The 11183-nt window shown below is 41.6% G+C and overlaps 2 protein-coding genes across 6 annotated transcripts in view; one reads left to right on the forward strand and one right to left on the reverse strand.

Annotated features, from left to right (window-relative positions):
- The window catches only part of Usp34 (ubiquitin specific peptidase 34), a 221689-nt gene extending 220276 nt beyond the window's left edge, over positions 1–1413 (forward strand). For all 5 annotated transcript variants that reach the window (XM_015479634.2, XM_048804260.1, XM_048804263.1 and 2 more), the window contains one exon: positions 179–1413. In XM_015479634.2, the coding sequence (XP_015335120.2) occupies positions 179–786 (608 nt within the window). In that variant the 3' untranslated portion in view covers positions 787–1413. The remainder of the gene's footprint in view (positions 1–178) is intronic.
- LOC107137258 (activator of 90 kDa heat shock protein ATPase homolog 2) lies at positions 1335–11183 on the reverse strand. The gene is made up of 7 exons (XM_015479632.2): positions 10619–11183; positions 5972–6086; positions 4824–4912; positions 3568–3684; positions 3001–3102; positions 2353–2404; positions 1335–2247 (listed from the first exon to the last, which is right to left on the reverse strand). Exons 1-7 carry the CDS (start codon positions 10826–10828, stop codon positions 2075–2077), a joined length of 858 nt encoding a protein of 285 aa, XP_015335118.2. The 5' UTR covers positions 10829–11183; the 3' UTR covers positions 1335–2074.

Genomic DNA, 11183 nt, shown 5'->3' on the forward strand with positions numbered 1-11183 from the left:
CCTTTAGGGTTGGGAATGGAAAGAATGCATGATGTAATGGACTTTATAATGCTGTATATTCCATTGAATCTCCCAAATATGAATGTTGATAACAAAATTGCCTTCCCACAATTACTCTCCCCTATGTGTGATCTTATGACCACTTCCAGAGGTTTCATTTTGATATTTGTCTTCACAGATGATGAAGGGGCCACTCCTGTTAAAAGAAGACGTGTTAGCAGTGACGAGGAGCACACTGTAGACAGCTGCATCAGTGACATGAAAACAGAAACCAGGGAAGCCCTAACCCCAACTAGCACTTCAGACAATGAAACGAGAGACTCCTCAATTATCGATCCAGGAACTGAGCAAGATCTTCCTTCCCCTGAAAATAGTTCTGTTAAAGAATACCGAATGGAAGTTCCATCTTCGTTTTCAGAAGACATGTCAAATATCAGGTCACAGCAAGCGGAAGAACAGTCCAGCAATGGTAGATTTGAAGATTGTAAAGAATTTAAAGACCTCCACTGTTCCAAGGATCCCACCCTCACTGAGGAAGACTCTGAGTTCCCTTCTACTTCTATCTCTGCAGTTCTGTCTGATTTAGCTGACTTGAGAAGCTGTGATGGTCAAGCTTTGCCCTCCCAGGACCCTGAAGCTGCTTTATCACTCAGTTGTGGCCATTCCAGAGGACTATTTAGTCACATGCAGCAACATGACATTTTAGATACCCTGTGTAGGACCATTGAATCTACAATCCATGTGGTCACAAGGATATCCAGTAAAGGAAACCAAGCTGCTTCTTGACACTAGATGTAGCATGTCTACTTTTAAGTACCCTTCCCCCCGCCCCATGCTGTTTGTATAAGTTTTGCTTATTTGTTTTGTGCTTCAGTTTGTCCAGTGCTCTCTGCTTGAATGGCAAGATAGATTTATAGGCTTAATTCTTGGTCAGGCAGATCCAGATGAAAAAACTTGCATCTTCAGTATACTTTCTAAAGGGCAATCAGATAATGGATACGTTTTATGTAATTAAGAGTTCACTGTAGTGGCTTTCATTTAATATGGCTGTCTGGGAGAAACAGGGTTTCCTAGCCCTGTACAATGTAATTTAAACTTACAGCATTTTTACTGTGTATAATATGGTGTCCTCTGTGCCAGTTTTGTACCTTATAATAGAGGCAGATTGCCTCCGATCGCTGTGGTTCTTATTATCAAAATTAAGTTTACTTGTATACGGAACAACCACAAGAAATTTGATTCTGTAAAGAATCCTCTTTAGCTGTGGCCTGGCAGTATATAAATGGTGCTTTATTTAACAGAATACCTGTGGAGGAAATAAAGCACACTTGATGTAAAAATAATTGTTTTATTTTTATTGACATGACTGATTGCTATCCTGTGCACTTAATTAAACTGATTGTGATGACTTTTTATTTGTTTACATACGTTGCTTCGGTCTTCTCAGATGCAAGTACTGAGGAAACCATGAATGGGAGAAGCAATTATCCATTCCATTCTGTTTCATTACAAGTCTTCGTGGGAGTCCCAAAAAGCAATTCAGCCCATCAACTTCTTAGTCCTCTCTACCCCATAGTGCATAACTGTTGCAGGGCTAACCAAAAAGGACAGAGAGGAGTGTAACAGCACACAGTCAACTATCCCTCAAGTTTGCAGGCTTTTGGAATGCAACATGCCACTGTTTAACTACCTAAGAGCTACACACCTTAACCCTAAAGTAAAACAAAGGATTATTATAACATGCCGTTTATTTTTTATCTTCTTTAACTTAAACTACATCTGAGAGTAAGCTTGTTAGGACTACCTTTACCTTGGGAAGCTTCAACTATCTTTACGCCGTCTATTTCCAGAGGAAATCTATGGAAGGTGGGGTAAACAGACCTAATTTCAGGTTGCTTACTATTTTCAACTGAAATTAGCCAAACAATGCTTTTTAATTCTGTATAAGGTCCTGGATTTCATCCAATATCAAATAAATTAAGATTTGGGGGGGGTCTTGTTTTTTTTAAGGAAAGACAGGGACGTGAAATATGATATGTTCTACTACCAAAAAAAATGCCCTTATAAAACCTATTCAACCATTGAGGGTGGGCAGCTGGAGTAAACCTTTTATTTCTTCAAAATGCTGCTTCTGCCAACAGAATTTCATATTTTCTTCTTTACAGACAGGAACTCCTTTACAGTCCAATTGTAATTCCGTTTGCCCTAGAGTAGGTACAAAATTCAGTGCAACTGTTGCATAGTGTTCTGGAAGAAAAATAGGAGCCTTATTACTGCTCTAAGAAAAGGAAAATTTCTCCATACCAATGTTAGTGTGGTTGGACCTTTATTCACAAAGATCATATAACATACCTTCTGGCCAGTTCCTACACCTCCATTTCATGATAATCTTGCTGTTTTTTAACTGAAAAAAAAAAAAGAAAATTCCACTGAAAACACCTTTTAAAACCTCCCACAGTACAACACAGAAGAAGAATCCTTTTCAGTTAAAATCCCTAAGTATGAGAAGAAATCGGTGAACAATACCTTTCAGTTTTACATGCTGGTATGACCAATAATCCATTCTTTACTGCTAACAGCATTAACATCAAAGACAGAACAGTAAGTAATACTGGTAGCCACAACTGAGCCAATGTCAAGGATGAAGTAAGTGACATTAGGCAACACACACTAATGACAGAACCAGAGGAGGGATTGAATGGAGTTAGATACAGACCTTTTTATCCTCTTCCCATGCTAGGACAAGATCTGCTTTTTTGAAAATCATTAAGCATCTGCATGATAACTGACAGTTTATAGCTTTATCATTACTTCAAACACTTAATGATGTCTGTATATATATAACCACTTTCAAATATTTTACGAATAACTTTATAAAATTTTCAAGATAATATGAGCTCGGATAAAGCCCAAATCAAGTTAAAACCAGCATAGACATGAAGACCAATATTAAAACGAAAACAAGAATTAAGTCCCAGCTTTAACCCTGTGATTACTTACCAATTCTATGTATTCACCAGTGATGTTCCCATCAAACATTTGGAATTTCCCTCCTTTTTCAGCTTCTAATACAGCAGGAGCTTTGGAAAATTTTTGCACCAACTAGCCAAGCAAAACACAACAGACATGTCATTCCAACACACGCTGTTACCATGGTGTGTGTGTCTCAAACTCAAGGTGTTGGGCATTCTAGGCAAGCACTTTACCACCAAGCTACACTCTCAGCCCTGCTATTACCTTTTTAATCTAAGTGTAAAGTACATTATTTAACTCTGGGGTTTTTTTGTTTTGTTTTAATCCTGGCCACATCTTTTGCTTGCTTTCTTACCTACAGGGAGAAAATTTGATCAACTACTATATCCTATAACTGCTGATACAGGCCCTCAAACCATCCATCTTTGTCCCCTCAAATTATTTAGAAGCCATTCTCCTTCATTTTCATCACCACTGTCCCATAGCACTTCAATCAAACCCAGAGCCACAAGGAAAAACAACACCTCCTGTTCTTTGTGGCACATTTTTCCCCAATGTCAGCATTTAGGATACAAGCTTAGGAAGCTGACTTACATCCTTCACGGTGAAAATGCCATATAGCTGCTCTACTGTTGTATCAAACAGTTCCGTCATGTGCAGAGCCACAGTGGGAATCCTTACGCCCAGTGCCACTGGAGATAAGGCATGAGCCTCAAGAAGAGAAGAGGTTCCAGGGAATAATGAAGCACATCAAGAGAGAACAATGCTGGGATTTTAGTCTTCTCAATAAAACCATCCCAAATTTTACACTACACCTTCCAAACACACATGAAAGCATCAAGAAAAGCCTTTTTCTTAGCTCTATCAGGTCTTCACTTTGGAAAAAGCTATTGTTCCTATGAGCTCTTAAGCTCTGTTCCAATCCCAGGCTATGGCTAAACACCCTTTAATCCCAGTTGGACATACCCCGGGGTATAACAAATGGGATGAAAGATGATCACACTTAAAGCTAAAGGGTGATACACATGCACACATTCCCCAATTCTAAGAAGAGGACCTAAAATCTCCCACCCCCAAAGTCAAGAGAAAAGTTTCTTCCACTATGGTATGTGAACCTAAAAGTCACCTGGTAAAGTTTTATAATCTTGCCTAGCAAAGAACACTGCCTGCCATCCACTCATGTGTATATACCACTGGTGTGTGTGTGGACATATGTTTGGGGGTGGGGACAGTCCTGGGAATTGAACATAGGCCCTTGGGCGTTCCAGGAAAGCACTCTACCACTGAGCTACCTTCCCAGCCTGAGACTCTTTTTTTTTTTTTTTTTTTGGTACTGGGGATTGAACTCAGGGCCATTTGGCCACTAAGTCACATTCCCAGCCTATTTTTGTATTTTATTTAGAGATGGGGTCTCACTGAGTTCCTAAACACCTCACCATTGCTGAGGCTGGCTTTGAACTCTCGATCCTCTGTCTCAGCCTCCCAAGCCATTGGGATTACAGGTGTGCTCCTGAGACTAATTCTTGATGGAAGGGACCATTAAAAGTCCTGTTTACACATTTTCTTACATCAAGAATGAAAGTTTTCAGTGTGGGGATGTTGCTCAGTGGTACAGTGCTTGCCTAGCATGTACAAGGCCCTGGGTTCAATACCCAGCACCACAAAACACACAAGGGTCTCCTTTTATCATTTCCACAACAAAATGGCAAATCTTAAAGTGTCACAGGGGATGCAAGGGTAGATTAATGCCTTCCTTACTCTTCTTCATCATCAATAGACCATCTGGAGCTTTGATTCACTTAAGCATTTCCTTTTCCCCTCCCCACACTTTGGCACCAAAGTTCTCATACCTGCAAGGTATTTTCACTTGGTTTCCTTTTAACAGTTAATTCCTGCGTTGACAAAGCTTTTGTTGGTAAAATCATTCCAGTTGTAAATTCTATAAAAAAATGTGGGAAATGGTTTTAATAAAGATCTATTTCCTTTTAAGCACAAAGAGTAAGGTAGAAATAGCATGTGAGAAAATAAAAAAATTGATATTTATAAAAGAATTCCTACAGCATTTTGAGGATTTCAAGACTACTCCATAGACTACTGGTGCTTCACATCACGAATTTTATGAAGCAACAAAAGTCTGCTATTTTCTTTTTTCAAATTCCTTTGATCGAGTTCTTTAAAAAAAAAAAAAAAGTAGAATTTTCAAAACTTCTTTTCCAAATAGCTAAGTTTTATATGATTAACTCACCTACTATCAAAACTGGACACTTTCTGGTTGCTTCACCACCACCTCACCAAGCTTGTTCTCACAGTTTTCAAGTCTGTGAGCCAGCCACACACATGCTACATGTGCAGTTTTGTGGGAAAAGAGGCAACCCCAAACCTATCTATGCCAATACTTCGATGCTTAGATGGCAGGCCCAAGAATGAAATGCAGAATACAGCCCTGCCGAGCATTCTGCCTGGCGGGAGACTTCTCTAATTCAGGGAGAAGACAACAACCTCACTTCCATGCAGCACAGGGACTATCTAGGTGTATCTCAACTACACTTATAATACCTGCAATCACTTGCATTCATACATTCATTCATTCAACAAAATTTATTAAGCACCTACTCTGTGCCAGGCATTGTGCTAGATGCTGGAGGTACAGCTGTGAACAAGACAGACACCTTCCATGCCCTCATGGAGCTTACAGTCTAGCAGGGAAGATAGACATTAAACAAGTAATTACACAAACAACTGATTAGAAGATTTTCATTCCAGAAAACTATGATTAACAATTCTGTAGTCAAAATGGTTCATGCTGTGTACAATACCGATGATCACTAATTATAATGTTCTTACCCATGACTTAGCTCTCAACATCAAGACTACAATTTATTCTGCAGTACACAGAGGTGTGCTTAGAGCTTAACCTGGGAATCCAGACCACAGTGCAGAGCATAATTTGGGTAAATAGAAAAGGAACCCTCTGGTTCACAAGGGATGCCTTCTTTACCCGTCTTAAGTGCCTTCAGGTAATCTCCAAGGGCCTCCCTGACCTTGGCGGTGCCTGCAGTTTTCATAAGATCCTTCAGTATATCCCCATCTCCTTTCTTTTTACTCACGTTCACCTACAAATCAGAAAAATACAAACCTAAGAAAAATCTGGTTTAATGTATTTTTACAATATTTGGCTCTATGGATATGGAGAACCGTGAAGGTTGGAGAGGGAAAGAAGTGGCAGCAAGAAATATGGCAGGTTTCTTCACAATACAGCTGGAGAGAATGTAAAGGTTTCTAAATCAAGGGTGCACTGATGGGGCTGGTGGCCAGACCTTGGATGGAATGTGAATCACTATCTGCATTTGAAATTGTGTGCACTTATGTATATGAATCAAATTGCTGATGTAGTCCGCAGTTTTTATCAGGATCTAAAAAATGTGCTGTCTAGTATGGCAGCCACTAGCCACATCTAGCTACTGAGACCTTGAAATGTGGCTGATCTGAATAAGACGTGCAATAAGTTTTATATATAATACATACCAGACTCCCAAGACTTAGTATGAAAAAAGAATGGAAATACCTCATTAATAATTTTTTTATATAATTACATGTTAAAATCACACTTTTATATATTGTATTAAATAAAACTTCATTTAAATTATTTCCTGTTTTTTAATATGGCAACTAAAATACTTAAATTGCATATGTGGCTTGTATTATGTTTACATTGAACACCTGTGTTCTAGAACCCCAAAAGCACTATAATCAGGAAAATGAAAGCAGGGAGTGGTGGTGCACGTATGTAATCCCAGTCACCCAGGGGGCTGCGGGAGAAAAATGGCAAGTTTGAGGCCAGCCTGGGCAACCTAGAGACACCCTATCTCAAGAGAAAAGAAAAAGGACTGAAAGGACTGGGGATGTGGGGATGTAGCTCAATGGTAAAGCACCTCAGGTTCAATCCCCAGTACTGCAAAAAAAAAAAAAAAAAAAAAAAAAAAAAAAAAAAAAANTCACCACTCAACTACATCCTCAGCCCCTGCTTTTTTTTTTTAGACAGAAATTTGCTAAATTGCTGAGGCTGGCCTTGAACTTATGATCCTCCTGCCTCAGACTCAGAGTCAGGTGAGTGCCACTGAACTCTGCTCATATTGCCCTTCTTGTCCCAGTGTTCTTTAGCAGGTCAAAGCAGGATGAAGAGCTTTCTTAATGGGGAGTAGCCACTTAGGGATGGAAGGACAGAAAGGGATAAGGAGATTTGATTGCAGAAAGCATGAAGGAAAGAGGGCTGTAGCTCCCAGAAGTTTCACATGGTCTGTGTGTGGCTGGATTTCCTCTAGGACTTGAGTGCGGCTACTGCAAGGACACAACTGCAGCCTTCGCAGCTGCCTTCTGCCTGTAGCCTGGGATTTTTATATTTTAGTTGCACATCACTCCTTTATTATACTGATCTGGAAAAAGTATTTAGTGCAGTTACATTCAAAATGACTACTGGACTCCAATGGCAGAGCCAACCAACTGGAACATTTTTCAGAAATCAGACACAGCAAAAGACATATCTGGGCATGACCTAGAGGCATTTCACTGCCACTAGACAAGGTAGGAAAGGAGTTCTCAGGTATATAGCAGAAGGCACTCCTACGCCTTGGAGGTCAAGGAGCATAAGCATCAGAAATGGCTTATTTTCTGATGACCACATGTAAGACTATCTCAAGTGCTTTTTTTTTGGTCAAAATAAATGTAACACATAAATAAACATTTTTTGTGTGTGTGGTGCTGGGGATCAAACCTAGGGCCTTGTGCATGCGAGGAAAGCACTCTACCAATTGAGCTATATCCTAGCCCAACACATAAACTTAATTCAGGATTGATCCCAACCTTGCAGAGCCTCTGAAGTCAAAGAGGAATTTTTTTTTTAGAAGTAGTTGGACACAATACCTTTATTTTGTTTATTTTTATGTGGTGCTGAGGCTCAAAACCCAGGGCCTCGCATGTGCTAGACGAGCGCTCTACCGCTGAGCCACAATCCCAGTGCACCCCCCCACACACTTTTTTTTTGTAATCACAATGCAGGTTACATTCACCTTTCACTGAAATGACTAGACCTTTCCTGACTCCCCTCTCCCCACCCCAAAAGAGACCTGAAGAGTGCAGGACTCACTTCCAGAGCACACAATGCTCTCTGGCTTCACACTGGTCATGTCTTGGCATGATCTTCCTCACCCTTCCTTACGCAAGTCCTCAGCACTAGTCAAAGCCCCAGTTAGGACCTCTCAACTCTCCAGGATAAGAGGAGGGCTGTCAGCATGGACTGAGCTCCAAGCCACACAGGTGTCGCTTACTAGAGTCTCTGAGGGAGTAGATGAGGAGACTAAATGCTAAAATGAAAATGGGAGCTACCAGAGAGGCCTACAAATGTGATCAATGTGACACGTGCAAGGTGGGAAGAGGTGCAGAACAGTGACGTGGGAGTGGAAGATGTCCCTAGAACAAAGCCCTGCTTGCTCTCCTTCACTTCTTGACTGCAGCTTGCAGGGCTTTATGCACAGTCTGGTCTCTTCACCCCACTGAAACTACATGGACTTGATGGGCTTCATGTTCTTATAATTCACAGACAACGGGAATGATAGCTGACAGATCAGCTCCAGGCCAGCCTCTTCAGAGAGGCCCTCCAGGTACAGGACGATGACCCAAAGGCTGGTGCCATGCACTGTGATCAGGGCTGTGTCACTCCTGGAGCTAGAGAACTATTTCTTCATTCCAGAAGGGCTACTGCTTTGGGCCAAGGAAAAGGAACAGACACAGGCCAGGAGGCTCCTCAGGGACCTAGAGCCCTGCCCTGGGGAAGAAGGCAGGAGCCAGCAGTAGCCAGTTGGAGAGAAACTGAGGACAAACTCCCAACTGGAGGGTCCTGTTGCAAGGCAGGGTAGAACTGCTTTTGATGCTTGCTGCTGCCTCCCTGGGTTCTGGCTCCTGCTAGGAAGGCAGCCCCAGGCTGTGGCCAGGTACAGGCTGATCTCCAACAAATTCTCCAGAGAAGAGCTGACTCTAGGGTTGAGGCCCAAACTTGAACACAGCACAATCCTCCACAACCAGCTCCCACCCTTTATCCTCTTCTTCCTTTTCCTGTGTCTCCATATCCTTGGTTATTTATTGCATACACACTGTCCATCCAGCCAGGAGCTAAGTACACAGGAAAATTCAGCCCAAACTCCCCAAAAGTAAAAACAACCAAAATGTCCATCAACTGATGAATGGATAAAGAAAATGTGGTCCATCCATATAATGAAATGTTTCTAGGCTATAAGAAACAATGAAACACTCATGTGTACTATACCATGGATAAACCTTGAAAAACATGAAGTAAAAGAAATCCAACACCAAATACCACATACAGTAAGATTCCTTTTAGGGGCTGGGGTTGTGGCTCAGCCAGTGGTAGAGCGCTCGCCTCATACATGCGAGATCCTGGGTTCGATCCTCAGCACCACATAAAAAAATAAACAAGTAAAATAAAGGTGTTTGTGTCCAAATACAACTAAAATTTTTTTAAAAAAAAAGATTCCTTCTGTATAAAATGTTCAGAGTCAAATCCATAGAGCAAAATGTAGATTGATGGCTGCCAAGGGCCTAGGAAAAAGGAAACCAGGAATGACTGCTAATGGCACAGGGTTTCTTTCTGGGGTGAAGAAATGTTCTAAAATTGACTGTGGTGGCAATCTGAATATACAACTCTGAGTATACTGAGAAGCCACTCAATTATGCATGTTAAAATGGGTGAATTATAAAGTATGTGAATTGTATCTCAATAATTCTGTTATAAAAATAAATCCCTGTATGGCAATATGTAACTCAATGGATGTGTAACTGATGTGATTCTGCAATCAGTATATGGGGTAAAAATGGGAGCTCATAACCCACTTGAATCAAAGTGTGAAATATGATATATCAAGAACTATGTAATGTTTTGAACAACCAACAATAAAAAATTTAAAAAAATTAAAAAAAATAAATAAATCCCTGGGGCTGGGGTTGTGGCTCAGAGGTAGAGCACTTGTCTAGCATATGCGAGGCCCTGGGTTTGATCCTCAGCACCACATATAAATAAATTAATTAATTAAAGATATTGGTCTACCTACAACTAAAAAAAAGAAAAGAAAAATTCCTGCCCTGATGAAGAGAGGAGGAGGAGTATCACATAGAGCATACCAAGTATCAACACTTTAGGGAAAAATGAAGTAGGAAGAGAGAGGGTACAAGGAGGGGTCTGCAATTCATTACAGGATGGAGAGAGAGGGCTTCACTCAGGATAAGAACCTGAGGAGGCAGGTAGCTGCCAGGGAAAGGGAGGCTGTTCCAAGGAGCAACTCCATGAGGCTCCAGCACAGGTGCCTGTAGAAAAGGGTCAGCTCAGCCCAATGAGCTCCAAGCAGCCTGACTGCAGGAAGAAAGGGGAGCTCCAGCTTCCGGGACCCAGCAACACCAAGGGCAGTCTTAGTGTCAGGAACCACTAATGCCAACTCAGAGGCCTAAAAGATATTCACTGAATGAATAAACCAACTGACCCAGGCTGTTCGCAGTTCCACCCTTCTTTCTCTCTCTCTCTCTCTCTCTCCCTCTCTCTCTCTCTCTCACACACACACACACACACACACACACACACGTTACCTTTCCAGCCCAGCTTGATGTTCCACTCATAGAAGAAAATCAGCTTTCCTTTGCGGCTGCTGCAGGAAGCCTCACCTTCCACCTGCTTCAGTTCACTGACCTCACAGTGGCCAGCCTCATTCTCCACAGTGATGCCCACCAACAGCTCTCGGAGCTTCCCCTTGGACCAGCTGGTGGCATCTCTCTCTGTCCTGCCAGGGATCATAAGGGCACACTGGTGAATGGAAGCCCTGCCTGCTATCCACCAGACCAGACTGGGTACCCTGGTGGCATCCAGGGCCAGCCAGATCAGCCCAAGTCCTCTCAAATTGCCTTAAGAAGCCTGCCACCCTCCAACATGCTTCTCCAACAAGCTTCGTACCAAGTATCTTCTAATCCTCCTGCTGAGTTCCTTGTTATCAGCCAAATCATATTTTGTCTTTAAAAAAAAAAACACTATCTTTTGGGGGAAAGAGGGTCTAGGAATCTCACACATTAGAAATAGATGGGCAAAGCCTGGGCCACATATATGTAAATGGGGTAATAACTGAAAGAACACCAATCATGACAAAACCAATTGC

Source organism: Marmota marmota, unplaced genomic scaffold (genome assembly GCF_001458135.2).
Source record: "Marmota marmota marmota unplaced genomic scaffold, marMar, whole genome shotgun sequence".
NCBI classification, from domain to species: domain Eukaryota; kingdom Metazoa; phylum Chordata; class Mammalia; order Rodentia; family Sciuridae; genus Marmota; species Marmota marmota.

Coding starts and splice junctions, on each gene's coding strand:
- LOC107137258 (XM_015479632.2), bottom strand. CDS start 10,828: ATGATCCCTGGCAGGACAGAGAGAGATGCCACCAGCTGGTCCAAGGGG. Junction 4,913..5,971: donor CCTGAAGGCACTTAAGACGG/GTAAAGAAGGCA, acceptor ATTTTTTTATAG/AATTTACAACTGGAATGATT. Junction 3,685..4,823: donor CAAGTGAAAATACCTTGCAG/GTATGAGAACTT, acceptor TCTCTTCTTGAG/GCTCATGCCTTATCTCCAGT.